Source organism: Poromitra crassiceps, assembly GCF_964638095.1.
Source record: "Poromitra crassiceps genome assembly, chromosome: 2".
Taxonomy (NCBI): Eukaryota; Metazoa; Chordata; class Actinopteri; order Beryciformes; family Melamphaidae; genus Poromitra; species Poromitra crassiceps.
The window spans coordinates 53,355,814-53,369,964 of record NC_139624.1 but is presented as its reverse complement, the minus strand read 5'-3'; the positions used below and the strand labels follow the sequence as shown (position 1 = coordinate 53,369,964).

At 42.9% G+C, this 14,151-nt stretch overlaps 1 protein-coding gene across 2 annotated transcripts in view; it reads left to right on the top strand.

Annotated features, from left to right (window-relative positions):
• The first annotated feature begins 1,934 nt into the window (after positions 1-1,934).
• Positions 1,935-14,151, top strand: part of scyl2 (SCY1 like pseudokinase 2) — a 57,647-nt gene continuing 45,430 nt past the window's right edge. The window contains exons 1-2 of one of the 2 annotated variants that reach the window (XM_083654488.1): positions 1,935-2,067; positions 13,642-13,838. In XM_083654488.1, coding sequence (XP_083510614.1) covers positions 13,662-13,838 — 177 coding nt within the window. In that variant the 5' untranslated portion in view covers positions 1,935-2,067; positions 13,642-13,661. Of the gene's footprint in view, positions 2,068-13,591; positions 13,839-14,151 lie in introns of those variants that run through there. The other variant, XM_083654489.1, reaches the window with a different exon arrangement.

Genomic DNA, 14,151 nt, shown 5'->3' with positions numbered 1-14,151 from the left:
GATTTGGGGCATTTGAAGTCAGGTTTAGAGGAATAACTAATTTTAAATTAACAGTTGTGATGTAATTATTCAGTCTTAAACACCAATATTTGATCCTTTTCTCATTCACTCCTATGTCACCACTTGCTCTGCCTGCAGGGCTTGAAATTAGCTTTTTTGACCACCTGCCAATATGGCTGCTAGAAGTTACCAGCTAATTAGAATTTCCACTAGCCAAAATGTTTTTCTGGAAATAAACCATAATATGAGTGGGTTAATTTAAGCATAAGTATCAGTAAGTGGCCCGGGATTCTCAAAGCCTGTGTTAAGGGTCACACGAACAACAATGCACTCTTGAAGCTAAATAAATCCAAAACCAACAAGTTTATTATTTACATTTTTTACTTCAACGTAGAACAGTCATTTCTTACACATGAGATTACTTTTAGCCTTTTAGTCATAAAGATTATTGAAAGATATTCCATATTCCAGACTGAAATGTTATAACAGAAGTGGAGTATTGGCCAGAATGACATGAACATTTGGACACTTATTCAGCGGGTATCTTGTATGTTGCGTTCAGCTGCACTGTAAAAAAAAAAACCCCACTCTCTCTCATATTTAGGGGGACAAAATGTTCCCTTGTCCCGTGCTTGGAGGTGGCCACATTCTTGTAAACTGAAATAGCTGGAAATGGCTGATGTTTACACCTGCATGCCATGCAAAATACAGAGAGGCTATGTTAATTGTATCACAAGATTCAGTAAGTAATTGATCAAGTTGATTGATCCTGAGGGTGTAGAGGACAGGCGGGCGTGGCGTCTGAGACACAGGCATTATCACTTCAAAGGTCCCAATGCGCTCTGGCATATGGATGGGTGGATACGATAAACTGATGTCATAGGCTACACTGTACAGTAAGGTGGTGCTCTCCTAACTTGTTTTGATGGAGTTGATTTTTCTTTTTTTACATTTCGACTTTATTCTCGTTACAGTATTTCAACTTTATTCACGAAATTTCGACTTTATTCTCAACATTTCGACTTTATTCTCAACATTTCGTCTTTATTCTCGTTACAGTATTTCAACTTCACGAAATTTCGACTTTATTCTCAACATTTTGTCTTTATTCTCGTTACAGTATTTCAACTTTATTCACGAAATTTCAACTTTAATCTCAACATTTCGTCTTTATTCTCGTTACAGTATTTGAACTTTATTCACGAAATTTTTGACTTTATTCTTGAAATAAATGAAAAAAACTTGCTCCTCTGATTAATTTTTTCTTCTGCCTGGTGCTTTTTGTGTGTAATTTTTATTTTTCATCATGCATGGCCCTAATAGGTTGAGGCCACATCTGGTCATAGACAGCATGTCTGGGAACGCCCACAAAATGTTAAACGGTGCTGCGGCTCTGTTTGGGGGTTTTAGAGCAGAACACGACGTCTGCTCAGATGAGGGCAGCTTGGTTTCCTGTCCTACACTATTGGATGAACTGATTAATGTCAGGTGTGCCTGATCACTGTTGTTGTGACTGCAGCAGTCAGGCACACCTGACATTAATCAGTTCATCCAATAGTGTAGGACAGGAAACCACTATGCCCTACTCATTTCAGGAAGTAGTGGAGTTGTGCAAGTAGTCTAGCTCACAAATCACCTAAATCATAGTGATTGCCTGGTTAGTGATTGCCTAAACTGCCCAAATTTGACACCAAAGTCATCCATGCTCTGTGTGGCCACAAAAAATTGGAAATAGGAAATTTTGTATTGAATGCCTTTTGCTATAAGTGTACCAAATTATATACTTTCATCACAAAATGCACAATGGCATTTTAGCTAAGCTATCATTGTAGTGACGATATCTGAGTGACACCCAGTGTTGACACCATGGTTGACACGCCTATCTCATGACAGAAGAACACGGAAGTAGGATAGCTTGTTGACTAGCGTAGCATGCTAAGCTAACTCACTTCAACGTTACTGGAAGACATGGAGCCTGTATTTTGCAGCCACCACCGACAGCTGTATTACTGAACGTCTGACGTTACTTGGAATACAAAATTAAATTGAGACCTTTTTGATATTAAGGTAGGTATTGTTCGGGATTGGCATTTTGGTGGCTAGCTTTTTTACTGATAAACGTTATCATTCAGTCAGCTTGTTAGCTTAGCTAGCTGCTGTGTTGTAAAAATAAGAGCGTTTAGGGTAGCCTCCGTGCCAGGCAACAAACGCATAATGACTCCACTGTAGCTAGAGCTACGGATATCTACGTTAGATAGGGAATCCATCGCAGGTTTTACGAGACATTTGTTTATTGCTAAGTGAGATCGTTTTTGTATGTGCGTATAAACAACATAGCTACGTTAGCTATCTAAAAAGGCTAACGTATATGGTATTTCCCCGACCAGATAATCACAGAGATATTAGTTAAGCAAACCAACGTTATATAGCTAAACTCGTGTTTTTAATTGTGTTGTGGTTAGCTTGTACCATACCAAGGTTAACGTTAGCTCCAACATTAGTTAACGTTAACCCCTTAAACTGCACTGATGTCATGACGGCTAACGTTAACCAGCTCAGGTTAGCTTTGCGCAGGTGGTTTTGGTGAGGTAGACTTCCTAACGTCTTATCTCACACTCACCAGAGCCACCAACTTGTTAACATACGGTATGCCTAGTGTTGTTGAATGTATCGTCATTTGTAAGATGATAATCAGTTTTAATCTATCTTATTGTAGCTAGATTGCAACGAAGTCATTAGGCTCGTTTGAGATGACTGCCGCCTCGCCTGGAAAGCAGACGAGAGCAGGCGAGCACAGTCAGGCGAGGCGTCAACAAGTCGAACACCCCCGCAGCTAACCTCGCGTCACCAGGCTCTTCTCGGCGAGAAAGAGCCTGGCCCCCGCCCACAATTGATTTTGTCACCCTACTGGTTCCCGCCTAGAGCCCGCCCTAGACCGGATGGCAGCGTTTTAGCTCGTCAACTTTCACGTTAACTTGACAATTTGACCCAAGTATCAGAATCCTCTTTCACCGTTTTGACCGGTGTGTCAGGCGGTGGTGGCGGAGATGCCATATTGCATAAACGTTTTGTTTTATGTAACGCTAGCTTTGTTTTGATCAGACTCTAGTTTAGGTAACATCACCGCGTCAAGCTAACGGCAACAAAGACGTTGTTAGGCGCATTGCCATCCGGTGTTAATTCTGGGTCCGGGGTTTACGCCCCCATGACAAAAAGCGGGGTGGAAGGTGCCCAGACTACCCGCAGCACACTCGCTGCTGCTTTTCTTCTTCTACAGTTTGGTTTAATAGCGGTTTGTAAACAAATTAAAACATGCATTAGCGCCACCCACACAAACTGCTCAAATGACACAGATCTTCAGATTCCTTATTTTTATTTTAATGTAGGCATTCCAGGTGGTATTTATGTAAAATATGGAGTGACAGCTTGGAATAGATATAAAATTGAAGTTTCTACACTTCACTGTGGGTTTGTGATGCACCTGTGTTGAACCAATGGGCGCTCAGCTTGATGCGTTTCTCGTCATCCTCTGTCAGCCACAGTCGGGCGCAGTTGGTGGGGAGCAACTGCGGCGCCTCGCTCCAAATCTGCGCCCGCCTCGCTCTCGCGAGAGTCACGTGACTCACGCAGTCGGGCAGGACGGAGCAAGTCGGACAACTTTCTAACCATCATGCAACGGGGCAAGCAAGGCGCTGGTCGAATCTGCGCAGAATTTGCTCATCTCAAACGAGCCTAGTGACACATAAAGCAGTTGCCACAATAACGTAACAGTGCGATGACAAGACAACAAGGGCGGGTTGAAACATGGAACGTTATTCTTCTTCTTCTTCTTCTAGTATTGTTTTATGGCGGTTGGCAAACAACTTTTTGTGCATTACCGCCACCTACTGGAGTTTGATGTCTTCTTTATAGTGGAATCTATTTACAGTGTTCATCATGTATCATCACCCATAGTGCTCCCATTCACGATATAAATGTCCATTCTACGACTCAGTCGGCGGGAACTCATCCCTCAGCGCCTTCTCGATTTCCTCTCCAGAAATGTCAACAACATTCAAGAATCTTCTAGCTGCATCCATCATCATCTTAATCTTTTCCTTTTTTCCTTTGACCTGCTCCGCACAATTAATTACCATGGCCATGAATGTCAAAAATCCTTTCTTGTCCACACAAATGTTTCTTTCAATTCCACCAGCTCCACTCTTCTGCTCCGATTCATTTTGCACTTCCACTTTTTCCTTTCTCTCAATCTCCCTGCACTTAACAGCCTCAGCATACGACACACCTTTCTCCTCTCTGATCCTGCTCACTTCAATCTCCTTAACTCTCCGTGGACACTATGGAACGTTATTGGGTTTTCTGCCAGTTTAAATGTTATTAGGCATGTCCTTTGCCTAGTCATTATCTCAGTGAAATCTACTATGATCTTCACCTCAGTGCAACTGATTCTTCAGACACAATTGGCTATTTCAAGCAACAACAAAAAATACTACTACTTTTTTGTAAACACAGAATTCCAAATCTTTAAATTAAGCCTCCACGTTTGGGTTGGGCTCAAGCCCAAGAATGAGGGGAAGAAAAAGAGGAAGGAGTGAGAGAAAGATTGACACACTGGCAAAAAGCCATCGTGACAACATCGGATGCTTATTGATTGCTTTCACCTCTTCTCCCTGTGACTGTAAGCTTTTTTTGGCTCTTCACACTCATTTATAGCTGTTGGCAATGGCTGAGCATTAACTTTAATGAATTAAATTGGTTTAAGGGAGTTATTTCATATCGGCATCAGAAGCAAAGCTTCTCATTAAAGGTCCTATCCGTAAGTTCTAACTACTGACACCGGTCGCCGTTAGAGTAATTGCAACGAATCACCCGGGCTACACAGGCAGCGTGTGAACGAGCTGACGCGCGGGCACCATACTCGCACGCGCACAAGCAGCTGCCTGCTAACAGCAGAGGTGTTGGTTGCTTTGTAACGTTAACTCATAAAAGTCACTTGAAAACGGCAACCTGGACAATTTAACGGTCAGATCAGCCTCGAGATGCCCAGGAAGGATTCTGGATGAATTATCGGACGTTATTGTGGCATGTTTGGCCGTGTTTTGGCTTACATTGGCTGCGGGGAAATGGATAGGATAGTCACGTTACCGTGAGCCAGGAACTACCCTGCTTCCCCTGTATGTACGGTACCGTGTAATGCCTGGAGTTGACCAAACTGAACAATCAAACAATGTTTCATAAGCATAACAGTAACGTTAGGCATATTTACGACTGTTACATTCATTATCCACACAAGACAGTAACGTTATTAGTGCAGATCGGTGGTAATTTCTATAAATGTAAATCAATATTAGTTAGCCGCGATTAGCATCAAGCTAACGTTATACTAATGTGCAGTCCCACTGCAGCTAGAGTAACTGCAGTCAGAGCCTTCTCCCCCGGGACCGTCTTAATAGTTGAGCAAACTGAACAGTCAAACAATGTACCGTAAGCATAACAGACAGTAACGTTACGCTACGTTCAAACAGACACAGGGAACCTACGCCTTGCCTTGCCTCAACCCACGCCTACGCCTGCAGACCTAGAGCTGGGCGTGAACCGATCACACCGCGCGCCTTTGCACGCTGAACCTGGAGCCGAGTCACAAGCGCCTCTCCTCTCTCCCGACTGTATTTTTTCACGTGTGGTCCTGAATTATCATGGGTAGCCTAGGTAAAATAAATCTGATATATTTAATGTTCTATTGATGCTGGATATGTATAACCAGGTCTGACTATAGTCAGACTTTTTAGAGAGGTAATCTTGCAAGAATATGTGCTGGCACAACAACATTGTCCATCTTGCTTCTTCGGTCGCTATTCTCTCTCCTGAAGATTTTTTTGCCGACAGGGAGAAAGCCCCACGTGATAGCCACCCGTCAATCTCTCTCTCTCTCTCTCTCTGCTCAACACTGTTGTAGTAACTCCATTTTATTTTGAAATTCAGTTGACTTTGCCATTTCCCACGGATATTGTCGCGTTTTTCTTTCATGGCTTGACAGAAGAAGCCTGCCTGCACGCGCCTAGTCGGCTTGAAAATATAACTCACGCCTAAACGATAAAATCGGCAAGGCACAGGCAAGGCGTGGGTACACGCAGGGTTCACGCTCAGGCGACCGGTGTACACAGCCTTGTTGACTAAAACGGACGCCTATTTCAAAGCGTGGGTAAAGGCAAGGCGTAGGCAAGGCTTGGGTCCCCGGTGTGAACTAAGCCATACGCTTAGTTCACACAGAGAACCTACGCCTTGCCTTGCCTCAACCCACGCCTACGCCGAGCTGGGCGTGAACCTGTTACACGCTTTTGCGATCACACCGCACGCCTTTTGCACGCCGAACCTGGAGCCGAGTCACAAGCGCCTCTCCTCTCTCCCGACTGTATTTTTTCACGTGTTGTCCAGAATTGTCATGGGTAGCCTCTAGCCTAGGTAAAATAAATCGGATATATTTAATGTTCTATTGATGCTGGATATGTATAACCAGGTCTGACTATAGTCGGACATTTTAGAGAGGTGATCTTGCAAGAATATGTGCTGGCACAACAACATTGTCCATCTTGCTTCTTCGGTCGCTATTCTCTCTCACAGCCTCGTTGACTAAAACGGACACCTATTAAAAAGCGTGGGTAAAGGCAAGGCATAGGCAAGGCTGAACACGAACACGGGTTGGTTTGACACTAGTCTCGCAGTGCCAGCCGTAGATTATATCTACCTCCGTCGCTGGAAGCTTGATGACGTCGACGGTAGGGATGGGCATCGAATTTCGAATTTTCGAATAATCGTTGTTATTATCAAGGTCGACTTTTATTATTGAATTTCGAAATTCGAAATTCGAAATTCGAAAAAAAAAAAAAAAAATTTTTGAGTGAAATGTTGCATTGTCTCCCCTGATTCTAAGTATAGTCAAATCGCAAATTCGCTCTCTCAGCACGTCGAGCTTCGAAGACGTGGACCTCGAGGCGCAGTACCAATTCGAGGTCGGGACATCCAGCGCCGACGAGGAGACGCTAGGGATGGGCATCGAATTTCGAATTTTCGAATAATCGTTGTTATTATCAAGGTCGACTTTTATTATTGAAATTCGAAATTCGAAAAGAAAAAAAAGATTTTTTTTTTTTTTTTTTTTTTTTTTTTTTTTAGTGAAATGTTGCATTGTCTCCCCTGATTCTAAGTATAGTCAAATCGCTTGGTTTGAGCAAGTAAAACAATTTTTATAAGCATTTTAACACTTTCAGTGCCACGGCCCTTGGGCAAAAGGTTGCTTGCTGTGCCACATAGGCCGCAATGCATTTTAAAACAGTCATATAATTTTTTTAATAATTACTATGTAAACACTGAACACGCACAAATAACGATGAGACTCTCTTCTATCACCTGCAAAAAAAAGTTTATTGATCCCATTTTCCGTTCTTTAGTTATGAGCCGGAGAAGATAGCTTGATTGAACGAAAAACATACCTTTTTTTCTACGAGCTGAGATAATGAGCCTTTTGTGAAATTAAACATTTCAAGCACATCTCTGACTCTGAAGCTAATTTTCTGATGTCTGGGTCTGTCTGGGTGAAGTGTATGCTGCTCTGCTGCTCTCCGTGCTCCCCCCCCCCCCCCCCCTCAACTGCACACGCCTCCTGGGTGTGTCTTATGTGTCTGGTGGCTCTCAGTCTCTGCTGAGTTTGCTGCGCACACACAGTGAATGGTGCGCGACATTCAGCTTTTTGGTTCCGCGTGTGTTTGTCACGGGCTGGCATGCTTCCAGTTCGGAATAATAATGCTGATTATGTGAATGTGCTGTTGCAGCGTACATGGAAGTGCTCAGTTGTGACAGCGGATGCTGCTGCTGGGGGCACAGCTGGCGTTGTGCTCGTTTATGGAGGCATGTCGATGCATACGGACGGATGCAATGCGATTTCCTCATTTTCACCAGTGACTATTTCTGTGTGTTTGGCTCCTTTTTCTCTGATCAGGAGAGTGCTGTCGCCACCTAATGGGTTTGTAAAATAGGTTATCGACCTCCAATAGCTACAATATTGTTAGAGGCGACGTAAGAAGCTTAGATCGACACCCCCCCGTCAAAAAAACAATTTGGAGTTATGACGCCATTTGGCGTCGCTGGCACTGTACGGTAAATTTCTAATGACGCCATATGGCGTCGCTGGCACTGAACGTGTTAAGCAAGGTTTATGGAAAAATGAATGGCGGATGAAATCCCATGAAGAGGGAGAGGGGGTGACTTTGGCACCCCTTTGGCACTCAGACCTGAGCCTACTAAATATTTAACACTTTGAGTGCCACGGCCCTTGAGCAAAAGGTGCTGTACTGTGCCACATAGGCCGCAATGCATTTTAAAACAGTCATATCATTTCTTTAATAATTACTATGTAAACACTGAACACGCACAAATAACGATGAGACTCTCTTCTATCACCTGCAAAAAAAAGTTTATTGATCCCATTTTCCGTTCTTTAGTTATGAGCCGGAGAAGATAGCTTGATTAGACCAAAAACATCCCTTTTTTTCTACGAGCTGAGATAACGACCCTTTTGTGAAAGGAAGCATTTCAAGCACATCATTGACTCATTGCTAATATTTTCTGATGTAATGCTGCAGCTGCCTGCGGGTCTGTTGTATGCTGTAGTGTCCTGCGTGCCCCACCTCCCCCCCTCCTCCTCCCCCCCCCCCGTTGTGGGAGGAGTAGCTCTCTGCTCTGCTCTGCTGTGAATGCGTTTGCTCTCTGCGTGTGCTCAGCAGTGAAAAGTCCGCTAGTCCAGCTTTTTTACACCCGCGTGTATGTCACCATGCTTCCAGTTGAGAACTCCACGGCTGATTATGCAAATGGATTGTTGCAGCGGACACGAGGTGCTCAATTGTGACAGCAGATTGGCTGCTGCAGGGGCACAGCTACGTTATGCTTCAATGAAGCAGCTGCATACGGACGGATGCGATGCGATTTCCTCTTCCCAAACGACTTCTTCTGTGTGTTTTACTCTATGGTTTTACTCCACTTTCTCTCATCTGGAGTGCGCTGTCGCCACCTAAGGGTTCTGTAAAATAGGTTAGACACATTCAATAGCTATCATATTGTAAGAGGCGATGTAAGAGGCATAGATCGACACCCCCCCGTCAAAAAAACAATTTCGAGTTACTGACGCCATTTGGCGTCGCTGGCACTCTACGGTAAATTTCTCTTGACGCCATATGGCGTCGCTGGCACTGAATGTGTTAATGAACCACTCATGATTGTCAAAACTGTTTTTTATTTTCGAAAATGTCAATGTCATGTAACATGTTCTTTACTTCAGTGGTGCAATGCTTGTTTGAGCTAAAAATCCACAGCAGAAGCTTTTTATATTAATTAATAAAGCCGTAGACTTAGAATCAGGGGAGACAATGCAACATTTCACTCACAAAAAAAAAAAAAAAAAATTACATTTTTAATTTTTTTTACATTTTTATTTTTATTTTCGAATTTCGAATTAAATTTGAATTTGGCCAGCGAATTTCGAATAGTGTTTTTGCTAGAAATGCCCATCCCTAGTCGACGGTGGGTCTGACTATGTGAGACTAGTTTGACACACATACTCTCCAGAGCAGAAAATTGTAGCCTATTCTGTAGCCTACTTGTCCTCTGCAGTAGGCAGCAGCACTGTGCTCCAAACCGTGCCGGAGCTTCTCCCCATGTTTAGAAAGTGATTAAGCGGTTTATTGAGTCACGTCTAGCAGGGTAACTGCAGCAGATAGTCGGACCTGATTATACGGTTATAATCCGCAGTTCATGTTTAGAAGAGGCTATACACACGTAACCAGGGCTCGACAGGACCTCCCGTCATCCTGGGGACGTTAAAAATAGCGTCAGGGACGATGAAAATTAATTTGGGGACGGAGCCGGGACGATACAATGCTCTTATAATAAATGGCGATGAAAATGACACGAACGCAAATTAAACCTCTTTACAACACACACGCACACTAAACAAATATGCGGGTAGAGAGACAGACAGGCAGATAGAGTGGGAAAAGTGTCTAAATCATATATATGGCTGCTTTATAGTTTGAGTTTAATTTGCTTCAGTCGGATTTGGGCAGTTATTTTCAATGCGAGGACGCATTTCTATTAATCTGCTGTCATCCTGCCTCGTATTCCCAGGTGAGCGTGTTTCTGCTCAGTTTCCCCCTCTCTCACGGCTTAACGTCAACGCTGTGGTGTGTGTGTGTGTGTGTGTGTGTGTGTGTGTGCCGACCCGTATGTCAGACAGAGCTCGCTCTCTCTCTGTCGGTCTCTCTCTCTCACCATTAAACTAGCAAATTAAAATGACAACAATCACGTGAAAGATCACCAAACAAAAGCAACCTCCAGGTTTCTCATGACCATACGAACCCTGAAATTAGTTTGGATGTACTTGTACTGTTCAGTAACTTGCAAAATAGTCTTAAAAACCAAGATGAAAAAGAATCGTTATAAGATCGTGGATCGTGATCCTGGCTGAAAGAATCGTGATGATATTTTTGCCATATCGCCCACCCCTTAGTTTGCAGTTAGTCTGCCCTCCCATACTTTTGGGGACAGCTTGGGGTGGTTTGTTGCTCATTGTCAACAGCCAGCAGCACAGGATGTTGGTGTGCACTTTGATATGTACATTTCCCCCCTTATTAAAACGCTGACAAAGAGGCAGGTGCGTCAGAGTGCATGTGTGATAGATTGTGGAAGGCTTTTTGCTTAACTCATTGAGTGCCAGCCACTTTTGGAGAACGGACAAACAGAGAACGGAGAACAGTGCCAGAGTTTCAGAGCGTTTTCAGTGATTTCTCGAGGCCCACAGAATATTGTGTGATATTACTATGTAAACACCGAACACGCACAAAGAACAAGGAGACTCTATTGTATCATCAGCAAAAAAAAGTTTATTGATACCTGATAGAGAATAAAATTCTATACATCCGCTAAATGTGATAATTAGAACAGCTTATCTACCAAATGAATTGAAGCCATGAGTCTAGGAAGATGTATAAAAGTATATTTATTACCATACAATCTCTGCAATATGTATATTGTCAGAGGGCTTGAATCTCAATGTACACATGTCTGATTAATGTACAGCAGGGGTGCCCAATACGTCGATCGCGATCGACCGGTCGATCGCGAAGGTAGTGTGGTCGATCGCATGGCATTGAGGAAGAATTTTTTTTTTTTTTTTTTTTTTTTTTTTTTTTACTGTTTTTCCACTGTTTCCACTGTTTTTCCACTGTTTCCACTGTTTTTCCACTGTTCCACTGTTTTCCACTGTATACTCAGTGTATATATATATAAATAAATATGCTTGGTAGCTCACTTTGACTTGGTCATTTTAAAAGTAGCTCGCAAGCTGAAAAAGTGTGGGCACCCCTGATGTACAGAGTCAAATATTCAGCAAATGGCCAACAGTCAACATATGCTTTATACTAAGGAGAGAGCAGAGAGGAGGAAAGGCAGAGAGGAGGGGGTGATGACTTGACTTGGAGCCTACAGGGCTGCCTGTCTGTATCAGTTGTTATTGGAACATCACGCACTGACCAAGGTCTCAGCAAATAAGAGGAGCAGAGAGGAGAAGTCCTCTGCTATTCTATATGTGTGAAATGTCATGGGTCAGAGCAAAGGGGAGAATAATTATGTGTATGCAAATATAGCTTATTGATTAGGAAATGACAATGGAACTTATATTTTTCTCCAACAATACCATTTTCCGTTCTTTAGTTATGAGCCGGAGAAGATAGGTTGTTTTCAGCGTTTTCAGGCGTTTCAAATTAGAAGCTGAGTTATTCAGCCTTTTGTGAAATGAAGCATTTCAAGCACATTCACTGACTAGCTAATATTTTCTGATGTAGTGACGTGGTGTAGTTGTGTGGTGCCCTGCGTGCCCCACCCCCCTCTCCCCCCCCTCAGCTGCAAACTCCTCCCCACACTAACACACAGCCTCACGCACCCAGTGTCTATTTTCGGAGTGCTCCGTTTTTGTGCGCCGGCTCCCAGCGCGACACGGAAAAGCCAAACCGGACTGCTGAGAATGGTTTGGCTTTTCAGTGTCGGGTGCTGCTTTTCTGGCGGCTAATCGTGTGGAGAAACTATGCAGACAGACAGACAGAGGCAGAGGGGCTCAGTTGTGGGAGCGGATTGACTGCTGTTCGCAGCCAACGTCAGCTGCAGCCAGAGCAATCTACTGTATATGGCTCTGGCTGCAGCATGAGCAGTTTCTCTTTCATCACGGGGCTTTTTCCTGCTGTTTTCCTGACCTTTCTCTAATCTGGAGAGCACTGTCGCCACCTAATGAGTCCGTAAAATAGGTTATACACCTTCAATAGCTACAATATTTGTACAGGAGATGCAGGAGGCTTTGATCCACGTCCCACCGTCAAAAACGCATTTGACATCGATTGACGTCATTGGCACTCTACGTCACTATTTACTTTGACGTCGATCGACATCATTGGCACTCAATGAGTTAAAAAGCGTGGTGCAGGTTACATTTTTGTTTTGTTTATTTGGTCAGGAAAAGTACACATTGATGAACATTTAACTATACAGAGTAGGGGTGTCACGATACACTCAGTTCACGATACGATACGTATCACGATACTGGGTTCACGATAACGATACGATATGATACGATTTTAACAATATTTTTTTAAACTTGAATAATGACAATATATGACTGGAAAAGTAGTATTTTATTTGAAATGCACAAATACAAAACATGCTGTTGTGGGAAATTGTTATTACAATAACAACTAGAAAAAACATGAGATTGGAGATAAGGCTTATCTTGAAATAGAATGAGTTACACCGTCACTTAGATTTACTTTGAACTAAAAGGTTTCTCAGCAGTATAAATTCTCATTATGCATCTTCAGTTTTTCTTCAAACTCAAACAACAAGACTTTTCTTAGTCTATTTTTTATGCATCTTCAGTTTTTCCTGTCAAGTAAACAGTTTTGCCAGAAACTCAATTGAATGGTTTCTCTCCTGTATAACTTCTCATGCGTCTCTTCAGAGACTTGTTCAACTGAACTACTTTCCACTGATTGAACTTCAACAAACAAAGACGTTTCTTAGTCTATTTTTGAAAAAATAAAAAATAAAAATAGCGATATTTGATTTCATCTCAACGATACATATCGTGACGTTTTACTATCGCGAAATTTCGTGGGACGATATATTGTGACACCCCTAATACAGAGTCATCTACAGTATATGATAACAGTAAATATGTCGGATTTAGCTGAAAGCTAATTTGCATCCGTAGTCCTCAAAATTTGAATTTATAGTTAGGACGCAAGCTTCTTATGAAAATACCCAAAAAACAAAAGAGAATCCTAATTGCTACATAAAAGTCCCACATATTAATGCGAAATGGTCTCTAACCTGCACCATGCTCTTTAACTAGAAGGTCTCTAACCTGCACCATGCTCTTTAACTAGAAGGGGTTGGACTACTTCTTATGAAGACTTAAAACTATGGTTGTGTTTCCATTTTTGACCCACTGTGGTGTATCTCTGTCTAGGCCTATATTTTGTATTCTATATTTGTATTCTTGCTAACTTGTCCTCTGTGGTCTGCCCTCCCTCTCTGTCACCCCAGCTGCCCTGTGAAGCCTGAACATGGAGTCCATGCTGAACAAGCTGAAAAGCACCGTCACCAAGGTGACCGCTGATGTCACCAGCGCTGTCATGGGCAACCCGGTGACACGGGAGTTTGAGGTGGGACGACACATCGCCAGCGGGGGTCCTGGCTTGTGCTGGAGGATCTACAATGGCACTAAGAAGTCCACCAAACAGGTATGTGTGTTTGAATCTCACCCCTGACCACATCCAACACCCATACATGTTGATTTGAAGGGATAGGGCAGTGACTGTGCTGTGGTCCTGATTATTAGCTTAATTGAGTGGTTCTCAAATCTTCTCACATGAAGGACCCCTAAACTGACAAAGATTAGACCACAGACCCCCATTTGATAGGATTTTGTCCCACGTCCACCATATGATAATAAGATTGATGCTTTTAGCTTGTTTTATTACAGAAAGTGTATAAAACCCATGACCAAAATAGTCATTAGCCACTTCTAAACATGAAGTCTGGACCATGTCCGGC